General features: G+C 43.3%; 3 protein-coding genes across 4 annotated transcripts; 2 read left to right on the top strand and 1 right to left on the bottom strand.

The window, feature by feature from the left end:
• The first annotated feature begins 475 nt into the window (after nt 1-475).
• On the top strand, nt 476-6,103 carry tfip11 (tuftelin interacting protein 11). Of its 2 annotated transcripts, none has more exons than XM_080894891.1 (15): nt 476-608; nt 1,518-1,725; nt 1,818-1,977; nt 2,075-2,231; nt 2,338-2,465; nt 2,568-2,729; nt 2,944-3,135; nt 3,295-3,474; nt 3,705-3,839; nt 3,927-4,030; nt 4,165-4,333; nt 4,494-4,737; nt 5,114-5,256; nt 5,369-5,534; nt 5,625-6,103. In XM_080894891.1, exons 2-15 carry the CDS (start codon nt 1,520-1,522, stop codon nt 5,969-5,971), a joined length of 2,493 nt encoding a protein of 830 aa, XP_080751017.1. In that variant the 5' UTR covers nt 476-608; nt 1,518-1,519; the 3' UTR covers nt 5,972-6,103. The 2 variants fall into 2 exon arrangements, with proteins under 2 accessions (XP_080751017.1, XP_080751018.1); XM_080894892.1 differs by having other exon boundaries at nt 4,165-4,337; nt 4,498-4,737.
• Nucleotides 6,104-6,767: 664 nt separating this feature from the next.
• On the top strand, nt 6,768-16,912 carry thoc5 (THO complex 5). Its single transcript, XM_080893557.1, has 20 exons — nt 6,768-6,886; nt 7,090-7,194; nt 8,744-8,887; nt 9,040-9,153; nt 9,344-9,441; nt 9,615-9,761; nt 10,965-11,079; nt 11,211-11,343; nt 11,438-11,515; nt 11,612-11,655; nt 14,155-14,254; nt 15,046-15,154; nt 15,243-15,344; nt 15,423-15,519; nt 15,616-15,727; nt 15,809-15,912; nt 16,008-16,095; nt 16,196-16,311; nt 16,397-16,587; nt 16,676-16,912. Exons 2-20 carry the CDS (start codon nt 7,096-7,098, stop codon nt 16,737-16,739), a joined length of 2,055 nt encoding a protein of 684 aa, XP_080749683.1. The 5' UTR covers nt 6,768-6,886; nt 7,090-7,095; the 3' UTR covers nt 16,740-16,912.
• A 2,438-nt stretch (nt 16,913-19,350) lies between these two features.
• LOC308404619 (neurofilament medium polypeptide-like) lies at nt 19,351-23,577 on the bottom strand (the record flags this gene model as incomplete). Its single annotated transcript, XM_080894760.1, has 4 exons — nt 19,351-21,080; nt 21,176-21,300; nt 21,418-21,617; nt 22,827-23,577. 4 exons carry the CDS (start codon nt 23,575-23,577, stop codon nt 19,802-19,804), a joined length of 2,355 nt encoding a protein of 784 aa, XP_080750886.1. The 3' UTR covers nt 19,351-19,801.

The following is a 23,577-nucleotide window of genomic DNA, read 5'->3' as shown; positions in this document are numbered from 1 at the left end:
ATTTAACCAGTGTGTCCCAAATTACAGATCATGATTCACTTTTATAGTGAAGTCACTGCGACTTTTATCTTTAATAATTTTTAGGTATTCATGTTCAAACATTGCCTCAAATTACTACGAAATAAAATAAAATTCTGAAAGTGGGTAGGCACATTTTTTTCTAACTAAATAAACAAATAAATACATTTTGAAATGCATTTAATATATTTAACATATGAAGCTTTTTTTAAACTAATAGTATGATGTAATATGAATTTCTATTAACCTGGGGAAAAAACAAAACTGAGTTTTATATACCGTGTTATTATTATTATTATTATTATTATTATTATTATTATTATTATTATTATTATTTACAACTGAAACGAACATTACTTCGCAAAGTCAATGAGATAAACGCATCTTTGCCCTTTCTACGCCAACAGTCATTACTAAGAACCAACGAAATATTTTAGAGGGGTACAGAATTTGGTGTAACACCATTATACCGGAAGTACTTGTGTTTTCGTGCACTAAACGAAGGAGCGTTAGTGTGGATTTCTTCTCATCGTTTTTGAAAGAAAGCATGTCCAATTGATCTCCACGCCGACCTTTATATAACTGTTCAGGTGCGTTAGAGAACATGGTGTTTGCACTGCTCTCAACACTCGAGATTATTACGTATAGCAAGACATTCATGCTGTAGAGGGTAACTAACCTTAGCTATAGCTCGTTATCGTTAGCTTACATTACGTTTTCTCCACAGAGATGAATTTGTTCCGTGTCGTTAGTGTCAACTAGCAACCAAATATTTGAGATAGTGATGTGTATGTTTAAGACGCTTCTCTATAAAATAAAAATTTACTTTACATTTACACTGATCTAATTTTTGCGACACTGTTGCTGATCTGGAATCTGCAGCAATAGAGCCTCAAAGTGTGGACAGGCTGACAGATGAGGTCGGGTAGGATGTTCTCAGATAACGTTGCGGTCTGTAGTTAGAGTAGGGAGCAGGTGAAAGAGCCTGGACTGCTGGAGGTATGCTCTGGAGAACAGAGGACATGTGAGAGGATGAGAGAGAAATGGGTGTAAAAGTAACGACGAGGACGGAGAGTGGTTTGATATGGAATCCAAGATATTGAGCTGCTAGGCAGGAGGAAAAGAGGTAGACCACAGAAGAGATTCATAGAGGAAGTGAAGGAGGACATGTTGCTGTGCTAGAGGAGGATGTTAGGGACAGTGTTAGAGGATCTGCTGTGGCGACCTCTAAAGAGAACAGCTGGAATAAGAAAAATGTTATGTTTTATTATAATGTGTTTGATTTTGTTTTTCCCTGTGCTCTGAGCTACAACTCATTGCTTTAAACAGTAGATTGAGTTTGATCCGTTGCTATGGAGAGGGATGTATTTTATTATTCTGATCCCATGTCCAAGGGCTTTACCTAAACCTTTTCACAAGTAGAGCAAATTTATTTGAAATTACTTATGCGGAGTTTTTACATTTCTTTAAATTGTGATTTTGTTCATTATGATCTCCAGAGATGTCCATGTCACACCTATATGGGCGGAGAGATGAGGAGGAGGAGGGTGTTGAGGTTGAGAGCTTTGAGGTGACAGACTGGGACCTGGCCAACGAGTTCAACCCAGACCGCCACAGACACAGGCAGACCAAGGAACAGGCCACTTACGGCATCTGGGCTGACAGGGATTCAGACGAAGATGAGAGGCCCAGCTTTGGTGGCAAGAGGTGAGGCGTGGGTTTGTTTTTGCTGCTGCCCACAGCTTTAAAGTCTGCCATTAGTAGGAGATTGAGTTTGCTGTCTGTGTTTTCATTGCTAGATCTAAAGACTACACTGTCCCAGTGAACTTTGTGAGTGCTGGTCTGCGAAAGACGGCAGCAGAGGAGAAACAGCTGAAAGGGGAAGGAGGGTCTGATGACTCTGATGATGATGGTCCTGCAGCTCCTCCACCTTCTCGTGCACCCAAAAAACTCCAAATGGTAAATTTGGTTATGTGTGATTTGTTTGTGTGTACATTGCAGATAAATATCTCAAAGAAGTTTATAGGAACAATTATATGCTGAATTGTTTTGTTAGGGTAATTTCCGTGGGAATCAGTCACAGAGGTTTGCAGGTGGCATACAGTCTGGACATGGCATTGGCAGCTGGGAGAAACACACTAGGGGAATTGGGCAGAAACTACTGCAGAAAATGGGCTACCAACCAGGAAAAGGCCTGGGAAAGAATGCTCAAGGTAGGGTGGGAAAGGCTGAGAAGGCCACATTAATGAAGTATTTAAGAGTATTGTGTGTATTTCAGAGCTGATCTACTTTGTTTTTCCACACTCTCATTTGCTGCAGGTATTGTAAACCCTATTGAAGCAAAGGTTCGTAAGGGAAAGGGGGCAGTCGGAGCCTATGGAAATGAGCGAACCCAGCAGTCTCTCCAAGATTTTCCTGTGGTGGACTCTGATGAAGAGGAGGAAAAGGTACAGTGTGCACATAAATGTGCTTTTCCTTTTTCTATGTGTAAGCAGATGTTGAATTGTAGAGTCATTTTTTTACATTAATCTAAATTCGTGCTGATGTAGGAGTTCCAGAAGGAGCTGGGCCAGTGGCGTAAGGATCCTGCAGGGTCGGCAGGAAAGAAGAAACCGAAGTACTCCTACAGAACTGCAGATGAGCTCAGAGCTAAAGGCAAAGTGGCGGGGCGGGCTACAGCGGCATCTGCTGGGGAGCTGGCACAGGTCAAGGTATTAGTGCTTTTTTGTCCTTTCTCAGAGGTGTGTTATAAGGGCACTGTGGCTTGGCTGTATTTTTACAACAAACTTTAGCAGCTAAAGTTAATTGTAGTCAGTATTAGACTCTATGGGTGAAGTTGTTTGGTGTATCTATATAAGCACATGCGCTCTGCTATTATTGTTTGTTTTTAACCTTTTTTACCCCATACCTGCCCCTGGTGCCTAGGTGATAGACATGACTGGAAGAGAGCAGAAGGTGTACTACAGTTACAGTCAGATATCCAACAAGCACAGTGTTCCTGATGAAGGTCCACCAAGCATGTCTACTCGGGATCAGAAGGGATCATGCTTTGCGCTCCCTGAGCTTGAACATAACCTTCAGCTGTTGATAGACCTTACAGAACAGGACATATTACAGGTATGAGGATACCAAAATTGTTTTTCCAAATATATTTGGCTATAACTAAGATAATGCCTCCTTATTAGATCAGCAAACTGGGGCTTCCTTTATAATTTAGCAGATTTTTACTATTTATTTTTTTTAATCTCTTTCTTTTTTCATATAACCCCGGTATAGTCTGCCAGACGTCTGCAGCATGAAAAAGATGTTGTTGTTTCTCTGAGCCACGAGTCAAGAGCCTTGCAGAACAGACTGGATACGGAGCAAGATGCCATCCAGAGAATGGAAGCTGTGCTGGCATTAGTGGAGCGTTTTCCATCTGGGGAGACACCACCAGGGGAGGGTCCTACTCTGCAGGTGCATATAAAAAGAGAATGGACTGAGCACCTACACCTTTTTAGAATTTTGTATTAGGTGTAAAGTTTCAAAGCAGTCTTCTGTCAGAAAATCATTTAAAAACCGGAGAATAAAACAACATAAAAACAAAATTGTGAAACAGAGACAAAGTGAGAACAGGATGGAAACTGAGTGCTTGCTCAGTTTTCATGTAATCATTTTAGTAATTTTTGGTTCTTCTCTTTGTTCAGGAGTGTGCTCGCATCTTTGAGACCTTGCAAACAGATTATTATGAAGAATACAAGATGATGGGTTTAGCAGACCTTGCTGTAGCTGTTGTTCATCCGTTACTTAAAGAAAAACTTCATTTCTGGGACCCCCTGAAGGTACATTTTTGCGAGTATATCTTTTAAGATAACTGCATCCTTTTTACATGTTAATAATTCTCTACCACATTTTAATTATTATTTCAGGACAGCTCTTACTGTCTGGAAGATATTGGTCAGTGGAGAGCAATCCTTGAATCTCGGGATATGCACTCCAGTGGCCCAGATTCAAATATGGATCCTTATCACAGGTAAATTTGAACACACAAACATATATTAGGTTGTGCTTTGTGTATTTATGTGAATAAATGTTGGTTATATGTGATCTAGCCCTTTTTTTTTAACTACATGTGTCTGTAAAATGCGTGTGGTCTTTGTGTTTCAGACTCTTATGGGAAGTGTGGATCCCAGTGATGCGGACTTGCGTGTCAGGCTGGCAGCCTCGTATGGTCGGGCCGATGGTGGACTGTGTGGAAGTGTGGGCTCCTCTTTTGCCCCTGTGGATACTGGATCACCTGTTGGAGCAGCTGATCTTACCCAGATTACAGCGAGAGGCAAGTCACACACGCTGATAAAGAGAAATATTTTTGATTTGCTCCCATTATTTATGAGTGAAAAACTGTTTACTATATGCTATACTGACCTTATGCCTCCATCAGTATCAAAGGCAGTTTTGTCACATGTAAACCTCTCTCTTTGTTCCCTGTTTAACAGGTAGATAACTGGAACCCTTTAACTGACACGGTGCCTATCCACTCCTGGATCCACCCTTGGCTGCCTCTGCTCCAGTCACGTCTAGAGCCTCTTTATCCGCCAATTAGGAGCAAACTGTCCAACGCCTTGCAGCGCTGGCATCCCAGCGACGCCTCAGCTCGCCTCATCCTACAGCCGTGGAAAGATGTATTCACACCAGGTGCATGGGAGGCCTTCATGGTGAAAAACATCATCCCTAAACTAGGTATGTCTTCATCTGTGATGACGTCATGTGTGTGCTGGGAGGAAAATCGAAGGAGATGAGCCAACCTCTTATTAAAGTCAAGCCTTGCCTCATTAATTAGGTTTAGGCACAGGTGTAAGAAGTCAGAAGTACAGTTACCTATTTATTTGACTAGAGTGGATGTTTTAATTGTGACATTCAAAAGATGGGGATTTATAACATATACACTCAGTTTAGACCTGGTAAATACGATAAACAACTGAACAGAAGCTATAAATCGACAGGAAACTGCACCAGTGTGCCAAAGACATGAATGAAAATGAACCCCTCCACGTTTCCATTCTCAAGTAGCCCCACTGATATCTCTTCATGCAACTGCTGATCTTTCTCTCTGCAGCTTTGTGTCTGGAAGAGCTGGTTATCAACCCTCACCAGCAGCAGATGGAGCCATTTCACTGGGTCTTGGACTGGGAGGGCATGCTGTCCCCCTCTAGCCTCGTGTCACTGCTTGACAAAAACTTTTTCACGAAATGGTTACAGGTCAGTGAATTAAAATGTACTCAGAACTGAGCATTTTGGTGTTTCATATAATTGCTTTTTGGATTTTATACCTTTTGGGTTTGGTTTTTTTTTTGCTTTTTGTGGATTATAGGTCCTGTGTTCATGGCTGAGCAACAGTCCCAACTATGAGGAAATCACAAAGTGGTACCTCGGCTGGAAAAGCATGTTTAGTGACGTCTTGTTGGCCCAGCCCCTCATTAAAGAGAAATTCAATGAGGCTTTGGACATCATGAACCGTGCGGTCTCCTCAGGCATAGGTTCGTACTCCACAGTCTGAAGATGTATAATAAACACACAAAAATGAGTATTACTCAAAGTATAACTTTCTTTTTTTCGTGTCATTTCAGGCGGTTATATGCAACCTGGAGCGAGGGAGAACATTGCATATCTCACACAGACAGAGAGACGCAAGGACTTCCAGTATGAAGCCATGCAGGAGCGCAGGGACGCCGAGAGCGTGGCCCACAGAGGGATCAGCGCCGGTGTGCCGACTAACTTTAAGGATCTCATCCAGGCCAAGGCAGAGGAGAACAACATCGTTTTCATGCCCTTAGTGGCTAAACGACATGAGGGAAAACAGCTGTACACATTTGGGCGTATTGTTATCTACATAGATCGAGGGGTGGTGTTTGTGCAAGGAGAGAAGACTTGGGTACCCACATCTCTGCAGAGTCTGATCGATATGGCAAAATGAGCGTGGACTGACATATTTAGGTCTGACAACTATAAGGAAAACAGGAAATATCTTTTGTTTTTAAGTAACTTCTCTAGCATATGTCTCTTTCTCTAAGAGGTCAGAATTGTGAATAAATAACTTTTGAATGCATGCTGACTCTCTTTATTGCTCAAAAATGAATTTTAAATACTGTACTTGTACAGTGAAAAGCACATATGTTTTCACATATTGCACATTTTTATACAAAAGCTGGTTAACGGTCACAGTGTTTATAATGTTCTCTTGATACACATACAAAAACAGTACTTATCTTCAATGTTTCTATTGTAACATCAACAGTTAAGTAATTGGAGTACATTTTTGGTGTTGTTCATTTTTCTTTTTGTCTGTGACAGCGTATTGGTCTGTGTGGAGGTGACCATTTATACCCACAGGTTAATTGGCTTTACGAGAGGCAAAAGACCTACAAGTCTCACAAGAAAAGTGTCTCCTAAAAGAAATCCCTGCTGAACCTTAACGGACTGAAAAGCAGCTGAGCTGATCATAGTTTTCAACATTTAATCGTTTTAATAGAAAAAAGGAATGACTTGAAAAATAAGACTTGCACAAAAATAGCTTTAGCTTTTATTTATGTGCATAAGAACAAACAAACTTGCAGCATATTCGTCCATGATATGATTGTTAGCAAACCCTTAACTTGCAGTTTTAAGGTTACGTTTTTAGAGTAGCTTTAAGCATTATTCAACAGATTGAAACCCTATTTGTGAACATTAACAATGCGATACAAACGATAACAGGAAGGTGGCAGTTGCTGCTGCTTCCTCCTGTTTGAGGTGTTTTGGCACATCAGGGCTTCCGTTGGAAGTGGGCGCTTTGCGGTGTGAGCTGCGAGTTAGTTCATTTGTTCGTGATTAACGGTTTTGCACCAAGAAGGTATGTGAATATTTATATATACATATATAGTTGAACATAGCCTGTGGTTTATTTAACATCTAACATGTTTAATGTGGTTTAATGAGCCGCAAAACTAACGATTGCTATCCAATGAACTACCGTAGCACAGTGCTAACATTAGCCAGCTTGCTAACAGAAAGGTATTCACGGCTTTTAAGGTCATATTTTCCATTGTTATCCAGCTACTCATGTCGTCGGACGCCCTGAAAAAACGAAAGTCCAAGGTTCTCCGCAACGAAGGAGGAACCCCGGAGATGAAGCGGGGTCGGGCAGATGCGGACCAACAGGTAAAGTTGAGGAGAAGATACACGACTCCTCGATCACCTGTGTCATTATCAAAGTGGCTTTGGGCAGTAATGCACAGACGTTAGTATACATTTTAAAATTAAAGTATTTAGACCCTAATGTGCTAAGCAGTGTCTGCCCTTTAAAGTTGATACAGTTAAAGTGGTCCTTTTACACAAATACATCTTCTATCTGAATTAGATTTTCAAATGGAAAGCATAGAGACTGTTGAATCAAACAGCGAGACTCTTGTTTATAATAAACCTGGGTCATTTTCCCCCAAACCCACGATTTCCAACTTCTAACTTTAATGAGGTTGTTTCCACTTTTGTCGCAAAATTCTGATTTAATACTCTTTCAGTACAGGAGGAAGAAAAGCTCATATACTTTTGAAGTATTTACACTACTTAGTGTAGTGGTGCAGACCAACAGAGAGATGGGGACGCTGGATTTACATGGAAGCATGTTGGGAAAATGTGAAGAAACGAGCGAAAACGTAAAATGAGCAGCATCTGGCTGACATATCAATGATATGTCTGAGTGTCTAAAGGAGTCTCACAGGCCTGATTGTACACTTCAAGCCATTTATAATTCTTAACTTGTTAACAACACAAAACTGGAGCATCTGGGTGAAGAGCTACCAGATTTTTTTTCTGTAATCTTAAACTTCTTTATACTGATACAATACCTGCTTCACACTTTAGTCTAACAGTAACAAAAGTATCTTAACCTTGTAACTCTTCAGGAGCTGCACAGTGTTGTTGCATAATAAAAGTGAAATTGAAAAATATTTTCTACATGGGGTGTTCAAACTTTTTAATCACTTGCTAAAAGCTCTTTTTACCAGCATGTACCCGAATTAGTAATTTTCTTCCACAGTTTGCTCTTACTGTTAAACAGAACACAACTAACAAGTGTAGGTAGCATTGTTTGTGTGAGTCACTCGTTTATCTTTGGGCCGCACCTCACCAGCTGCTAGCATCTCCTCCTCACATACCTTTGTAGACTGGTTGTGCTCCATGATGTGTTTTTGCCTCAACCTTAATGGAAACAGAGAGTTTTTAAACTGCAGTTAAAATGATCCAGGAGGTCAGTTCCAGCTGAAGGGGTATATTCTGCCTGTGTGTTTTATAATGTGGATCCTACATTTTATCCTTAGAAATTTAGAGTTCACTCAACAGCTTTCAGCAATTTATAATGTTGTCTTTGTTCTGGATCTATACTGAAATACCTTTGAATGATTAGCAGTTTTAAAAAGGTGTTTTATATCCATCCTTTATACTGCAGCTCATCTCATCTCACAACATATTATAGACCAAAGTATGAAATGCAAAATATATCACCTTTAAGTCATATTTAACTTAGTCACACTTAGACCTCTCAGAGCAGTTAAATAAATGATATCAAGTTTAACCATGACTAATATCTTATAGTTATACATCCATCCTCTTCTGATTAGTGTTATCAGCCCCCACCCCCGTGTGAACCTTGTACTTAATATACATTTATGTCATATATTTACTTACTAATTTATATACTTTTTTTGGCCAGGATGTGCGTGTGTATCATGAGGAGGTGGAGCTTGATGGCAGGGACCCTCAGCAGGACTACATCCAATACAAAGAAACATGTCAGAGTCTGGCTAATCTCATGAGTGAGATCCAAGAGCTTAAGGCCAACGGAGCTAAGGACGGGGTAAGAATGTGTCATTATATGCTGATTTAATGGCAAACGATTCATGTGTAAGCAGACACCTTACACATAGAGTTTGTAGTATAAGTATATCTAAAGCACCATAACATTTGTGTCAATAATAATGAAGGGCAACTGGTTGTATGTCTCCTCAGTGTGCAGAGGTTGAGAAGAAACGTATGCAGAGCTGCATCCACTTCATGAATCTGAAAAAGCTCAATCGACTTGCTCATATGCGTCTAAAGAAAGGCAGAGACCAGACACACGAGGTAACTCCCACGCAAGTCTCAAGCACTCTCAAGTAAAACCAAGTAACAGCTTAGGTTACTATCACTCTTTCATTCGCTTACTAAAAAAAGTGCTGCCTCAAGCCTTAAACTTCAGTATTGTATTATGCATCTAAAAATATTTACTTAGAGTTTGCGAGTCAACTTTAACAATCTCTCTGTCTCTCCTCAGGCAAAACAGAAAGTCGATGTGCTGCACCTTCAGCTGCAAAATCTGCTGTATGAAGTCATGCATCTTCAGAAGGAGATCAGCAAGTGTCTGGAGTTCAAGTTAGTAAAAAAAAAAGATTTCATTTAAAATTGCTCATTGGTTTTCCTAACTTGAACTTACAGAGAATAATTAGAATAGCGTTAGTTGCTTATTAGTTCCCTTGTTTTTAGTTTATACTTAGATTTTCAGAAATGTGTCACAGTAGTAATGAGTACTCGTTTCCATATTCCAGGTCTAAGCATGAAGAAATTGACTTGGTGAGTGAAGAAGAGTTTTACCAGGAGGCACCGCCGGAAATTTCCAGGCCTCAACTCACAAAAAATGACCCCCACCAACTCACACTGGCGCGACTGGACTGGGAGCTTGAACAACGGAAGAGGTATTTAAAAAAAAAAAAAAACAACAACAAACAAACCACAAGGCGCAGTGAAGGATTTGTGCCTGCACAAAGCGTTTGCAGCATGTTGTGTTTAAAAACTAATTTGCTAATGGATAATAGGGACACTGAACACTTGTTAAGAGTAGGGATGTGTATTGTTTAGGTTTTATCCAATACCGGTGCCAAACCGGTACTTTTGAAACGGTGCTTAAACGGTGCTCAAACCGTGCTTAAAGAATGGAGAACACAAAATTGGTCCAAAAAGCTCTCATGTTCAGCTGTTTTTTTTGTAAAAAGATAACAATGTTAGCCTTTTCTGCAGCTATGGGGCATATATGGTATCACTCTTGGCTGGAAGCAGTGCTTAGACAATGGAAAAAACACAAACTTTGTCCAAAAACCTCTCATGTTTAACTGTTTTCCACTTTTTCTTTGGCCTTTTTGGCCAGGGTGAAGGGAGTATCTGCCATCAAACAAAAAGACAGCCGCATGTAGCTATGATGGTGTTTGCTAGTTCACCTTGCATGCATTAATGTAATAACGTGGTTAGCCTACTCAACGTAAATTACACACGGACAACATTAAGCTACTCACGCAGAGAAGAACGGCTGCTGCTGCATCATCATCCGTCATCATTTCTGCTGCACTGGCAGGGCTAGGGGCCAGGACTCTCCTCTTCGTGTTTTTGGGGGATGTTGCTAACTCCGGGTCCGATAACAGGCACCACACCCGCAGTAGATGTGCTCGGTGTGAGGTCTCGCAGCAAGCTATCAAATACGGCGCATTTCTCGGCTTTTAAAAAAAAACGCTATGCGTCGCCAGGTGTTTCATTGGATTTGAGGTGTTACCTCCTTTGACAGTATCACAGTATCAGCTTAAAGCACTTGTTGCAGGCTGCTGAGTTTGCATATTTTGCTGTGAAGTACAGCCAGACTTTTGACCGCTTCGCCTTGGACATTTTTAATATGTAGCTCTGCTCTAAAAGAACGTACGTACCTGGACCCACCTACTATCCTCGGAAACGTAAAATGATTGGCTAGAATTCGAAGTGTATGACATCTCAGGGAAAAAAAGCACCGAAATAAAGCACCGAAATGTGCGCTGCTTTTCGGTCTGGTTACTACCATTTATGTCAGAACCGGTGCCATCATGGCACCGGATACCGGTACCCATCCCTAGTTAACAGTCTATTGTTGGATGCAGGTTGGCAGAGAAATACAAGGAATCACTAGCGTCGAAGGAGACAATTCAGAAGAGCATTGAGGTGAAGAAGGAGCATCTGAGAAGCTTGCAGCCAGGTCTTAATGCCATCATGCAGGTATCATTGCTGTGTTAATTCATAGTTTGTAATCTAAAGAAAAGCTCAGCGGTGTTTTGTACTTGTTGAGGTGAATTTTTAACTGCCGTGCCAACAGTTACACCACATATGCCTCCTATGTATGCTCACAGGCCTCCCTCCCAGTCCAGGAGTTCCTGTCTATGCCTTTTGAACAGACTCAGAAGCAGACGGAGATTGCCCGCCATCTGCCTCCACCTCTCTATGTCCTGTTTGTTCAAGCAAATGCTTATGGCCAGGCGTGTGGTGAGTAAGAATGAGAGACAATGATGTTTTCCAAGACAAAATATTAGTTTTTCTTTAAAGGATTGAAGTTTGGATCGCTTTGATTTTATTGCAGACAAGAACCTGATTGTCTCAATTAGTGGTGATGTAGATGAGGCCAAAGCCCTGTCCAAACCTCCAGAAGATTCCCAGGGTACAAAGGCACACATTTAATCTATGTATAACACACAGACGACTCATTTTGGGATTCATCAACAAACTTAAAACTGTGTATTCTGGTTTTATTCAGATGATGAGAGTGATTCTGATGCAGAGGAGGAGCAAGAGAAAACTGTGAGTATCTGGCACTGCTTTACTCATGAACGAACACACACACTCAGGACACTGAGGTCTATTGTTAGTTAGTATACAAATCACTGCTCTGGACACATGAACTGTCTCTGAAGCCATAGCTGTCATGCATTGAGTGGCAGCTATTGATCGGAGTGGCAGTGGGGGTGTTCTGGGAAATATTTACCGAGAATGGCTCTGTGACTGTAACCGGATCTTAGGTTTGTATTTGATTGCAAATACAGTGTGTATTTCTTTTGTTCTATCTCCATATTTGAGCTCATCTGGAGCACTGTTTGCTTTTCAGGCTTCCTTTCGGTATTCTTTTTAAATGTGCTTGCAGGGGGCTAAGATTTTAGAGATGCTTTGTCACTGGAATTACGTCTTTTCATTGTTACCCAAATAACAAGCCGTGGGTGACTAAGGACATCAAAGCCCTCCTCAACAACAAGAAGAGGGCTTTCAGAGGGGGCAACAAAGAGGAGGTGAGGAAGGTCCAGGTGTTACTAAAGGACAAGATCAGAGAGGCTAAGGACAATTACAGGAGGAAGCTGGAGTGGAAACTCCAGCAGAACAGCATGAGAGAGGTGTGGAGGGGCATGAAGACCATCACTGGATTCAGGCCAACCAACAGCAGGGGAGCTGAGGGAGGTGAGAATAGAGCCGACGAGTTGAATCTGTTTTTCAATAGATTCGACACCACAGTGTCTGCTCCCACCCCCACAACCTCACCTGCAGTCAGCCTGGAATCCAGAGCCACACCACTGTGCCAGCCTCTCTCTTCACATGTTGCCTCCTGTGAGATTCCTGACACCCCTCCCCCACCCATCACCTTCACTCAATACCAGGTTGAGATGCAAATGAGGAGACTTCACTCAGGCAAGTCTGCTGGACCAGACGGAGTGAGTCCCCTTGTCCTCAAGACCTGTGCCCCCCAGCTGTGTGGAGTCTTTCATAAACTGTTTATGCTGAGTCTGAGTCTGCAGAGGGTCCCGGTGATGTGGAAGACATCATGCCTCATCCCTGTACCAAAGATGCCTCGTCCCAGTGGCCCCCAGGATTACAGGCCCGTGGCACTGACCTCCCACATCATGAAGACCCTGGAAAGGCTCATCCTGGACCAGCTGCGACCCATAGTAAGACCACATCTGGATCCCCTTCAGTTCACTTATCAGCCTCGTCTCGGAACAGAGGACGCCATCATCTACCTGCTCAATCGTGTCTACACCCATCTGGACCAGCCGGCGAGCACTGTGAGGGTCATGTTTTTTGACTTTTCCAGTGCTTTCAACACCATCAGGCCGACCCTCCTGGGTGATAAGTTAGCAGCGATGCAGGTGGATGCTTCTCTGGTGTCCTGGATTGTTGATTACCTGACAGGAAGACCACAATATGTACGTCTCCCACAGTGTGTGTCTGACAAGGTGATTAGCAACACAGGGGCACCACAGGGGACTGTCCTCTCCCCCTTCCTCTTCACCCTCTACACCACAGACTTCAGCCACTGCACAGAGACCTGCCATCTTCAGAAGTTTTCTGATGACTCTGCGGTGGTTGGATGCATCAGCAGGGATGATGAGACAGAGTACCGGGCTGTGGTCGACTCCTTTGTCACGTGGTGTGAGCAGAATCATCTGCAGCTCAACGTGGCAAAGACCAAGGAACTGATTGTGGACTTCAGGAAGACCAGGAAACACTTGACCCCTGTTTCAATCCAGGGGGTCAGTGTTGACATTGTGGAGGACTATAAATACCTTGGAGTACACATTGACAATAAACTGGACTGGGCTAAAAACACCACAGCACTTTACAGGAAGGGCCAGAGTCGTCTCTATTTTTTGAGGCGACTGAGGTCCTTCAACATCTGCCAGAAAATGCTGAGGATTTTCTATGAGTCTGTGGTGGCCAGTGCGATCCTCTATGCTGTTGCATGCTGGGGGAGCAGGCTGAGGGTCGCAGATGCCAACAGACTTAATAAACTGATCCGTAAGGCCAGCAATGTTGTGGGGATGGAGCTGGACTCCCTCAAGGTGGTGTCGGAGAGGCGGATGCTGTCCAAGATAAAGACAATGTTGGATAACACCTCCCACCCACTCCATGACATGTTGGTCAGTCACAGGAGCACGTTCAGTGAGAGACTGAGATTACCGAAAAGCACCACTGAACGACACAGGAAATCATTCCTGCCTGTGGCCATCTCCCTGTACAACGCATCCACTTAACACACTGTTTGCTGCTACAACTACACATGTTTCTTTTCCAAATATTTATTTATAAGTGACTTATGTATGTATGTATGTATATATATGTATATATTGTACTATTCTTAGTTAGCGTATTGTCTGTCTTGTCTTAATGTTGGTTTAAAATGGAGCACTGTAACAAAAAATAATTTCCCCCAGGGATCAATAAAGTATTCTGATTCTGATTCTGATTTTATTTATTATGTTTTTCTTTTTTTTTGTCTTTTTATTCAATTGCTTTTTATTGTCCATTTGACAGAAGAGAAGAAGGCCAACTGCAGGTGGCCAGCTGGATGATAAAAGACGAGAGATGCTGAAGAGGCACCCTCTGTCCCTAGGCATAGACTTGAAGTGTAAAGGTAACTCTTTCTCTGTGCTTCATGTCCTTGTTGGCAAAATCATTCTCTGTATTCACACAGCATCCTTCAACCCAAATATTTGCAGCCCCTTTGTGCTCCAACCCTTGTAACGTGACCATATATATATGGTGCTGTGCAACTGTACACCTATCAGATGGCATGTGAAACAAAGCAACTGTGGCTGTGACATGACACCACTTGACCCTTGTGTTCCCTCTGCTGGCGATATATGGAATACAGTGACAGATTATAGCGAGATCTGCATTGCAGGCGTAACTCTACCTAAGGGGGGGTGGAGTGAGGAAGTGAGGGGGAGGCCGAGGGATGGAGGTGAGAAAGATGCTTGCAGCCTTGTAGTTCTGCAGCACCTACAACATCTTGTAAGCAGTTTTTCTCATCACTGCTCTTTGTCTGACTTCTGCTTTTATTTCTGGAGCCCCTCCTTTCCTCAGTTATCCTCACTGCTGCCAGCTGCAGCATTCGGTCTAGTGCAGTAAAAGCAAAAAGTGAGCGGTGTAGGTGTGAGTGAGTGACAGTGTGTCACTGAGTTCACCGTGACTGCAGGGAGTGCAGCGAGAATGATGACCATCGGTGTAGTGGGTATCCCATAGGTGCCATTAGCTGCTGCTATGACCAAGGCCTGTTATTGCTCTGTAATGCGCTGCAGTGTAATATAAACCCAGAGGAGCTATCGCTGGCAGGATTAATGAAAATATTGAGTAGAGAGAATATAAGATTAAGATAGCAATCCATTAGTGTAACACCATGTGTTGTCTTCCTTGTGTCTACAGATGGCAGTGTACTCCATCTTTACTTCTACTACCTGATGAATCTGAACATTATGACTGTCAAGACCAAAGTGTCCACCTCCACCGATCTCAACACGGCCATCAGCGCAGGGTATGTGTGTAAACGTAAGGATTTGGCTCTCTCTCTCTGACCATGACAGCCTTATAAAAAAACCTAACAATGACTTTTTTTCCCCCAGGGAGCTCCTGAAGTCAGACACTCTCCTCAGCTGTCTCTACACCAGCGACCAGGGACGAGAAACACCCAATCCAGCTAATCGCTACCAGTTTGATAAAGTCGGGTAAGGAAGTAATGTTCATGGTTGATGTGGTGTGTACTGGATTACAGCTGGCTGAATTAACCTATAAGTTATTTTTAGGATCATTTCCTTTGGCGATTATGTGGAGGAGCTGGGCCATCCCTACATGTGGGTTCAGAATCTCGGAGGACTTCATTTTCCTAGTGACGCTTCGGAGGTGCGTGTGTGCTAACCTCAAGTATACAGCATGTGTTACAACTGTATAATGTTAACTTTTGCTAATTTTTTATTTTTTTTATTTTTTATTTTTTAGGGTGTGCGCGTGGGTAGTTCACTGAGTGCGAGCCACATGGAGAACACCATGAAGCTGCTGAGGGGACGAGTCCAGTCCCGCTTGGCTTTGCACAGACAGTTTGCCTCTTTAGGTATGTTATTTGATTACAACCTTGCACACTGAATCATCCTAATGAAGAGATTGTTAAGTTTGTTTGTGTTCCCGTCATCAGAACACAGCATCATCCCCATCTCCAGCGAGTGTCAGCACCTTTTTCCTGCCAAGATCCTTTCCCGTTTGGCACGTTGGACCACAATCACTTACCAGGAGTACTTGGTAAGTGAAAGCAAATTGTCAAACGATTGTACTCAAATGTAAAGAAAGCATTAGTTAGAAGTGTGACTGATTTTGATATTTCCTTTCTTTTGCAGGAATTTCCATATACACGTCATGTGACTGAAGCTGGGCTGGCAAAGGAGACTGATCTGTACTTTATGGGAGTGGTTGAAAGAGGCACAGGTAAATCCTGTCGCTGACAGCATAACTGAATATTGCTGATGTTTTTTTTTGTTTGCTTTGAATGTGATTCTATACGCAAACTCATCTGTGTCCCTTTCAGCTCGTCTTAATGCTGCAGTGGTGCTGAGTCCCAGATACCCAGAGATATCTCCTGTCTTCTCCCTCTCTCTGAGCTGGAAGGGAGAGCGCAGCGGACGCACCGACGACAACCTCCGAGTATGAACATTTCAAAACCTCTCAATATGATTGTTTATAAATACAAGTCATTTTTCACTTTTTGACTCCCTTTTTCACTTTTAAGGCCATGGAGAGCGAAGTTAACGTGTTCAAAAACGAACTACAAGGACCACGTCCTGGGCACCAGCTCCTGACCAATCAGTTTGCACGACTGTGCGTCTGCCTGGATGTTTATTTGGAGACAGAAGGACAAGACGACAGCGTGGAAGGACCGCGAGAGTTCCCCCGTGAGAAGATGTGCCTACGCACTGTCAGGTACAGTTAGAGAAAGAAGTGGGAAACTTTTTGATACATTTGGTGAAAGATTTTATCTCTGACCACCGGTTTGTCTCGTTCAATTCAGGGGTCCTAATCGTCTGAAGCCGTTCAAGTATAACCATCCTCAGGGTTTCTTCAGTCATCGCTAAAATTTGTGTGCACATAATTGTGTGTGTGCGCGCGCGTATGTATATAATTCTCCTTCTGTAGTTTATCACTCTTAACTCCCTCAAGATTACCTTTGTGACTCTTTGACACACAAGTATCCTTTTTAAACACTTCATACCAGTTTGAAAATAAAAGAACATCCTATTTTCTGGAATGAGTTTGTCTTTTTTTGTCTTCCTTCGCTGCGTACAGACTTTGTTGTGCACACAAAATGTTTCTGTTTTATCCCCTTTCCTTCCTCTCCACCCTCACCTCTCTGAGTGCTGCTCTATTTATAGGTGTCGTCTGAGCTTGCTGATTATTATGCCATTGTGGTTCAGTGCTGGATATAGCTGAGTCATTTCCACAGAGGATCTCTCGCATTGAATAAAATATTTGGGCTATTGTCTGCTGTTAGCCTTTGACTTCTCATTTATCATCATAGTTTCAGTAAAGAGCAACAGGTTTTCATGTAGGATACTGATCCTCAATTTCTGACTTGATGCTAAAGTCAAGGAAAACGGTCATTTAATGATTAGCTAGCTTTAGCTTTATAGAAAAATCTCTCCTTTGCTCTTGTGTGTTGCAGCAAAGATCCAGCAGCAGGTAATCGAATCTAGGAATTCAATGCTGCACTGATGCATGGAAATAATGTCTGTAATTGCAAGAGAAAGGAAGCATTACTTATTGGAAAATGGGCAGTAAATGCTAATGGTTGAGATGAGACTGGTAAATGGTACAAAATGATTCAATAGATTGAGAATACTGTAAAGCTTACCAGTGGCACAAACATAAAGCCCAACAGATGAGTGTCTATTGGCTGTGCAAAGCTAGGGGAGCATCTTACAAGCATATTGTTGAGCCAGCCTATCCCCATTTGGAGTTAAGAGTCACCGCTAACCAGTACGAAGTTGTGAGTGATCGTCCATGATGAAATGTGAATACTGAAGTGTTTTCCAGTGTGTCATGGTGGATTGGTTTGCACTGCGACCTCACTGGGTATGAATGCACCACCCAGCCACTGTGTAGAGCAGGGCTCCCCAATCCCAGTCCACGAGGGCTGGTGTCCCTGCAGGTTTTAGATGTGTCCTTGATCCATCACAGCTGATTTAAATGGATAATTACCTTCTCAACATGTCTTGAAGTTCTCCAGAGGCCTGGTAATGAACTAATCATGTGATTCAGGTGTGTTAAACCAGGGTGAGATCTAAAACCTGCAGGGACACCGGCCCTTGTGGACTGGGATTGGGGACCCCTGGTGTAGAGTGTGCATGTTCCCCCTGTACTCCAGTTTCATCCAACAGGCCAAAGACATGCACGTTAGGTTAACTTGTGATTCTAAATGGGCCATAGGTGTGAATGTGTATCTCTGTTCGCCCTGTGAGAGACTGGCAATCTATCCAGGATGTACCTCTCCCGCCTTGTGACAGCTGGGATAGGCTCTGCGACCCCAAAGAGGACGAGCAGTTAAAATTGATGGATCTTATATTGGTTCACTTTTGTTCAGTTTGCACCGAGAGCAGTCACATTTAGCAATGATGTAAATGTTTTGGAAAAAAATAAACTTTACAGAGTACACAATCATCAATAAAACAGTCAATTTCTGTTTAACAACAGATGGCAGTGACAGCAGTCAAAGCAATCTCCGTCTTCCGACTCTGGTTTTTTAATGACACAGTCGCTGATCTCATTAATACACAGCCATCTATTAGATGCAGTGAAATTGGATTACAGGGGGGTGCAGTCGTGCCAGGAGAGAGAGCCTCACAATGTCAGCCAAAGTGTGTCCAATGTCAGTGTTTCACCAAGAAAGAGAAGCTTTTGGTGATGGCACAAATCTAACAGTTACCTGCTTTTCAGTAGGATGGTAATGAATGTCTTTTTCATCAGCACTCATTAGAAAATCCTATTAAAAGTAACCACACATTTTATTTCTGTCAAACAAAAAAAATCTTAATATTTCAAAATATTACCAAACCACAAGTGACAGAGGAGGATTTGCATTTCTTAGTTATACGTTTCAAAGCAAAAGCCTGCTCTGTTTAATTTTATGGCTGTGCCTGTAGGACAATTTGATCATTCTGGTGATTTTTAATTAACAATCCTAAGATAAATGTGTGTCCTCTGCTCCTGTTTGTAATGAGACAGGCCTTGGAAATGAGAGAGAGAGTCTGTGCGAGCCGGCGACACTGCTCTTGATTTATACATGAACGCGGTCTGTGGGACATGAGGAGAGTGGGTACAGCCCCCCCTCTCCACAGCCGCAATGCAGTGCAATAACTCGCAGCGTTTACCTTTTGGCATCGCACCTCGTAGAATTTCTCTTGACACTTTATTAATCTTCACTTTAATGAGCTGCAGATTTCTGCATACATGAAGAAAAGCCGCCAAGCCTTGTGTGCTTCATTTTTCATTCTTTATTTTTGTGTTTCATATTGCATATTCTCAGCAGTTTATACAGAGCACAGTCATCATTGTCCTAACACTGCAGACTAGAAGAGTGAGACACTCCAGTTCACCCGTAAGGAGAAGCTGCATTAAGGTGCACAACAAGCAAAATTCAAGTCTTCCTTATTTATTCATTTGTAAATATAACATTTGTGTTTCCCTAAATATAAGTTTTCATATTCAATATCTGTGACAATCTTTAGCTAGACATTGGTTTGACATCTCTACCCTTGAAGGCTTGCGTAGGTGCAGCAGGGTCCTCCTGCCCCCATCAGCGGGAATCCTGTTTAAATGCACTTGATATTGATTAAGGGCAGTTGTCACATTCTGATAAAGAGTTTAAGAGCATTCTGTATTCACTACAGTCATACATCAGAAGCATCAGGGGCATATAATGGCCATACGTAGGGAGCGGGGGGGTATTTGCTACAGAAATCACTATTGCTTACATACTGTTACCTGCTTGGCTTTGGGCATTTTATTGCCCATCTGAACTGCTGGGTACATCCAGCTTCTCTTTCTCTTCAGTCACTTTTTGCCCTTTCCTCACCTCACCTCCCTCCATCACAGATCTTTGGCATCTCCTCCTCTAGCCCTGAAACGCAGCATTTTTGTCTTACTTCTTGGGTTTCTCCTCCTTGCTTTCCTTTGACTCAGTGCCAGAAGATTTCTCAGCCTTCTCCATCTTTGCTCCTTCCTTCACCTCTTTACTAGCCTCCTTTTTCTCCTCTGGCTTCTTCTCCTCTTTCTTGCTATCTTTTTTCTCAGGCTCTGCTTTAGGCTTCTCTTCTGGCTTCTTCTCCTCTGTTTTTTTCTCCTCTGGTTTCTTCTCCTCTGGCTTCTTCTCCTCCTTCTTGCTCTCTGTTTTCTCAGGCTCTGCTTTAGCAGCTGGCTTTGCCTCAGGTTCGGCCTTCTCTGATTTAGGAGCAGAGGGCTTCTCCTCCTCCTTGGCAGGGGGAGTACTCTCTTTAGCCTCAGACTTGGGGGCTGGCTTGTCCTCAGCAGGCTTGCTGGGAGTTACAGGTTTTGAAGCCTCTTCCTTTTTTGGTGTTTCCTCTTCTTTGCTTTCTTTCTTTGTTTCAGGTTTGTCCACCTTCTCTGGTTCTTTCTCTTTGGGTTCCTGCTTCTTCTCCTCCTTCACAGGCTGCTCTTTCTCCTTCTTTTCCTCTTTGACAGGCTGAGGCTTCTCTTTTTTCTCCTCTTTTTCCTCCTTTTTAGGGGTGTCTTTGGCAGAAAATGGTTTGGCCTTCTCCTTCTCTGGAGACTTTGGTTCAGGGCTCTTGGGAGGAGGAGATTTGGACTCAGGAGACTTGCTGGGTGGGGATTTGGACACGGGTGACTTTGACTCATCTCCTGCAGGAGACTTGGCTGCAGGGGATTTGGCTGCTGGTGATTTGGCTTCTGGTGATTTTTGTGGCGATTTAGATTCTGGTGATTTGACAGTAGGAGATTTAGATTGAGGAGATTTTGAAGGAGGGGAAGCAGCTTTTTCTGGAGATTTGGACTTTTCTTCTTCTTCACCTGCCTTTTCTTCCTCTCCTTTCTCCTCTTCCTCTCCCTCTTCTTCCTTTTCCTCCTCTTTTTCTTCCTCTCCCTCTCCTTCCTGCTTCTCATCTCCTTTTTCCTCACCTTCTTCTTCACCCTCTTCTTCTTTGGTTTCTTCACCCTCTCCTTCCTCTGCTTCTTCTTCATCTTCTTCTTTCTTTTCCTCCTCATCTTCATCTGCTTCCTCTGTCACCTCCGTCACCTGTGTTTCATCTGTCTGTTCCTCTACAATGACTGTATCAGAGATCTCTTCTCCTTTTACTTTCAAGTGGGCAGAGATTCTGCTTTCCAGGTAGGAGTATGGGCCTCCACCTGACACAAAGCGATTCTCCTCTCCCTCCAGTAGTTTCCTGTTTGGAAGACAAGAACACAGAGAATGAAAGTGTTAATCACTTTTAGCATAAAGAAACCAATTTAAAGTTACATTTTTTAGATCCCAACTAACCTGTAAGCAGCAATTTCGATATCCAGAGCCATCTTCACATTCAGAAGCTCCTGGTAATCTTTTAGCTGGCTAGCCATCTCCCATTTTGTAGTTTTTAACTCGTTGTCGAGCTGATTGATGGTTTCCTGCAAAACAAACGTAAACATCCTCTCTGGTCACATATCATTCATCAAGTGTCTGAAAAGAGATTTGCAGTATTGGTGCATTTCTGCTTTTTCTGCATGTCTGTGCTGATGCCTTGCCTGTAGTGAGTTGAGGTCGTCTTGGTGTCTGTCTTCACTCTCTATACGCTGCCTCTCCAGTGACTCCTTGGTTCCTCGAAGAGTCTCCAGCTCAATGGTGCGGCTCTGGAGCTTGCGGCGGTATTCTGCAATCTCTTCCTGGGTTCCACGGATTGCATCCTGGTTAGACCGAGCAGCCTCGGACAGATGCTCCATGCGCACTGTGGAAAAAAACGAATTTTAAAAAGTACATGACATGTTTAGAAATCACTTTTAATTAAGATAATCGCCTGAAATATGACACATATGCATACTTTTAAAAGAAAGGGGAACATTTTGAGTCTAAAGACGTAGGCCTTTTTTTTAACTGAAAATATTTAACCAGTCCTGCTTTAGAGAACAGACAGTTACTACAAAGATCCTCTGTAACCTTGACACTGTCCAGCTGCCAGTCAATAGTCTGACTCAGCTCCCTCCTGCATCCAAGCATGAATAAACCACTGCTGCAGTCAGCTGGACTCAAAGAAGGTCAATTTGTTTGTACCTTTTACTAGCTGTACCAGGTCAAAATGTACACCTACTGAGAGGGATTGGGTATAGACCAATATGTCCTTTGACATACCCAAAACTACAATGCGCAGGAAACCCTTCTGGGCCTTCAAAGTTGTCAGCAGTGTGTTTATGTAGCACCATAAAAGTCAGCAGTGCTGTGTCTAAGTGCTGCTCACAGTGGCTGTAAGATCATGTCTCACTTATTGCTTTGCTAGTAATTCTATGCATCAGATCTACGTCCAGGTGCTTTTATTAAACACATCAGCCAGGAGAAGATGGCTGTAAAAAGCACGACCGACTGATGAAACATTATCAGCCCGCCGCGACCTTGAAAGGTACTTTTCTACTCGTGGAAGTCCAGGGTCAGATCCATCAGCACAGCAAAAAGAGAAACAGGTAGTGAACACCCACTGCTAGTCGGCAAGAGTGCAAATTAATCGTAGTCTCTTCGCTGTGTGCCACCTCACCTCTGCAGGGCTGGCCTTTAATTTTTTTTAAATATTCTTTTAAAAGGTCACTATGCCGCAACTGCGCAGTCATAGAAAAGGGCACCAACTAAGATAAAAGGCAAATTATTGATATTATTTAAGTGATTATTATTATTTTATGTATTTATTTGCGCATTTCCAAACTGGTTACCTTGCTTCTTTCGCGTAATTCGTCACTTGTAATTTAACCTCTAAAGTTTTCGATGTGATAGATTAATAAATGTTATCAACCAACATTCCAACGTAACAGTCGGAGACGCCTCAAATAAATCCCGATCTGGATCCATGAGGCACACTTCAGCACCACGGACAGCGGACAAACGTGACTTTACGCACGGAGACTTTTGATCGTTTCAATAAACTTTCCTCCTCTTTTTTGATCGGACTCACCTTTGAACCACTCCTCGGCGTGCACTGAGGTCTTGGATGCGTGACTGTCCAGCTGCGAGCGGATCTCGCGCAGTGCGGTGGTGACATCCGCCTTCAGGGTGTCCCGCATGTCGAAGCTCACCTGCGCGCTCTGAATCTGCTCCAAGAGCTCCGCCACTTCTTCCTCGTGGTTCTTCTTAAGAAAAGCGGCCTCCTCTTCCAGCGCACGGAGCTTCTTGTCTAGCTCCAGGCGTACCAGCCGGCACTCCTCGACATACTTTTTCATAGCGCGAGCGGCAGCCTCCAACTCTTCCCGGTTCCGCGCTTCATCCTCCAGCCTGACCCGCAGGTGCTGGATGTCCTCTTCCAAGTGCTCGTGCTCCACAGCCGCGCGGGCCTTCTCTCCGGTCAGCTGCTGCAGGAGACCCCTGAGGTCACCCAGTTCCCTCTCGTAGTGCTCCCCGACCGAGGCGCGCCCGGCTTGGTTCTGCCGCAGCGCCGCCGCTTCCGCCTCCAGGTTGCGGTTGTGCATCTCCAGGTTGCGCACCTTGTCGATGTAGCCGGCAAACCGGTCGTTCAGAGCTTGCAGGATCTCTTTCTCGCTCTTCCGAGTCATGTCGCCGTTAAAGGTCTCCAAGCTGTCGATTGAGGATGGCTGGCTGTAGGTGAGGCGACGGCGCTGGGAGTGAAAGCCGCTGGAGGACACGGAGGCGGGCCGAGCCTTGCGGTACGAGCTCGGGCCCATGAAGTGATGCTCTACCGTGAAACTCAT

The sequence above is a fragment of the Rhamphochromis sp. 'chilingali' genome (genome assembly GCF_963969265.1).
Source record: "Rhamphochromis sp. 'chilingali' genome assembly, chromosome: 10".
Taxonomy (NCBI): Eukaryota; Metazoa; Chordata; class Actinopteri; order Cichliformes; family Cichlidae; genus Rhamphochromis; species Rhamphochromis sp. 'chilingali'.
This window is presented reverse-complemented; position numbering and strand designations above follow the sequence as displayed.

Excerpts from the sequence above, each read along its gene's own strand:
- tfip11 (XM_080894891.1), top strand. The coding sequence starts at position 1,520 with ATGTCCATGTCACACCTATATGGGCGGAGAGATGAGGAGGAGGAGGGT. Across the intron at positions 1,978-2,074 it reads CACCCAAAAAACTCCAAATG|GGTAATTTCCGTGGGAATCA; the intron begins GTAAATTTGGTT and ends TTGTTTTGTTAG. Across the intron at positions 4,031-4,164 it reads AATATGGATCCTTATCACAG|ACTCTTATGGGAAGTGTGGA; the intron begins GTAAATTTGAAC and ends TTTGTGTTTCAG.
- thoc5 (XM_080893557.1), top strand. The coding sequence starts at position 7,096 with ATGTCGTCGGACGCCCTGAAAAAACGAAAGTCCAAGGTTCTCCGCAAC. Across the intron at positions 9,154-9,343 it reads GCAGAGACCAGACACACGAG|GCAAAACAGAAAGTCGATGT; the intron begins GTAACTCCCACG and ends GTCTCTCCTCAG. Across the intron at positions 11,656-14,154 it reads AGGAGGAGCAAGAGAAAACT|AAGAGAAGAAGGCCAACTGC; the intron begins GTGAGTATCTGG and ends TCCATTTGACAG.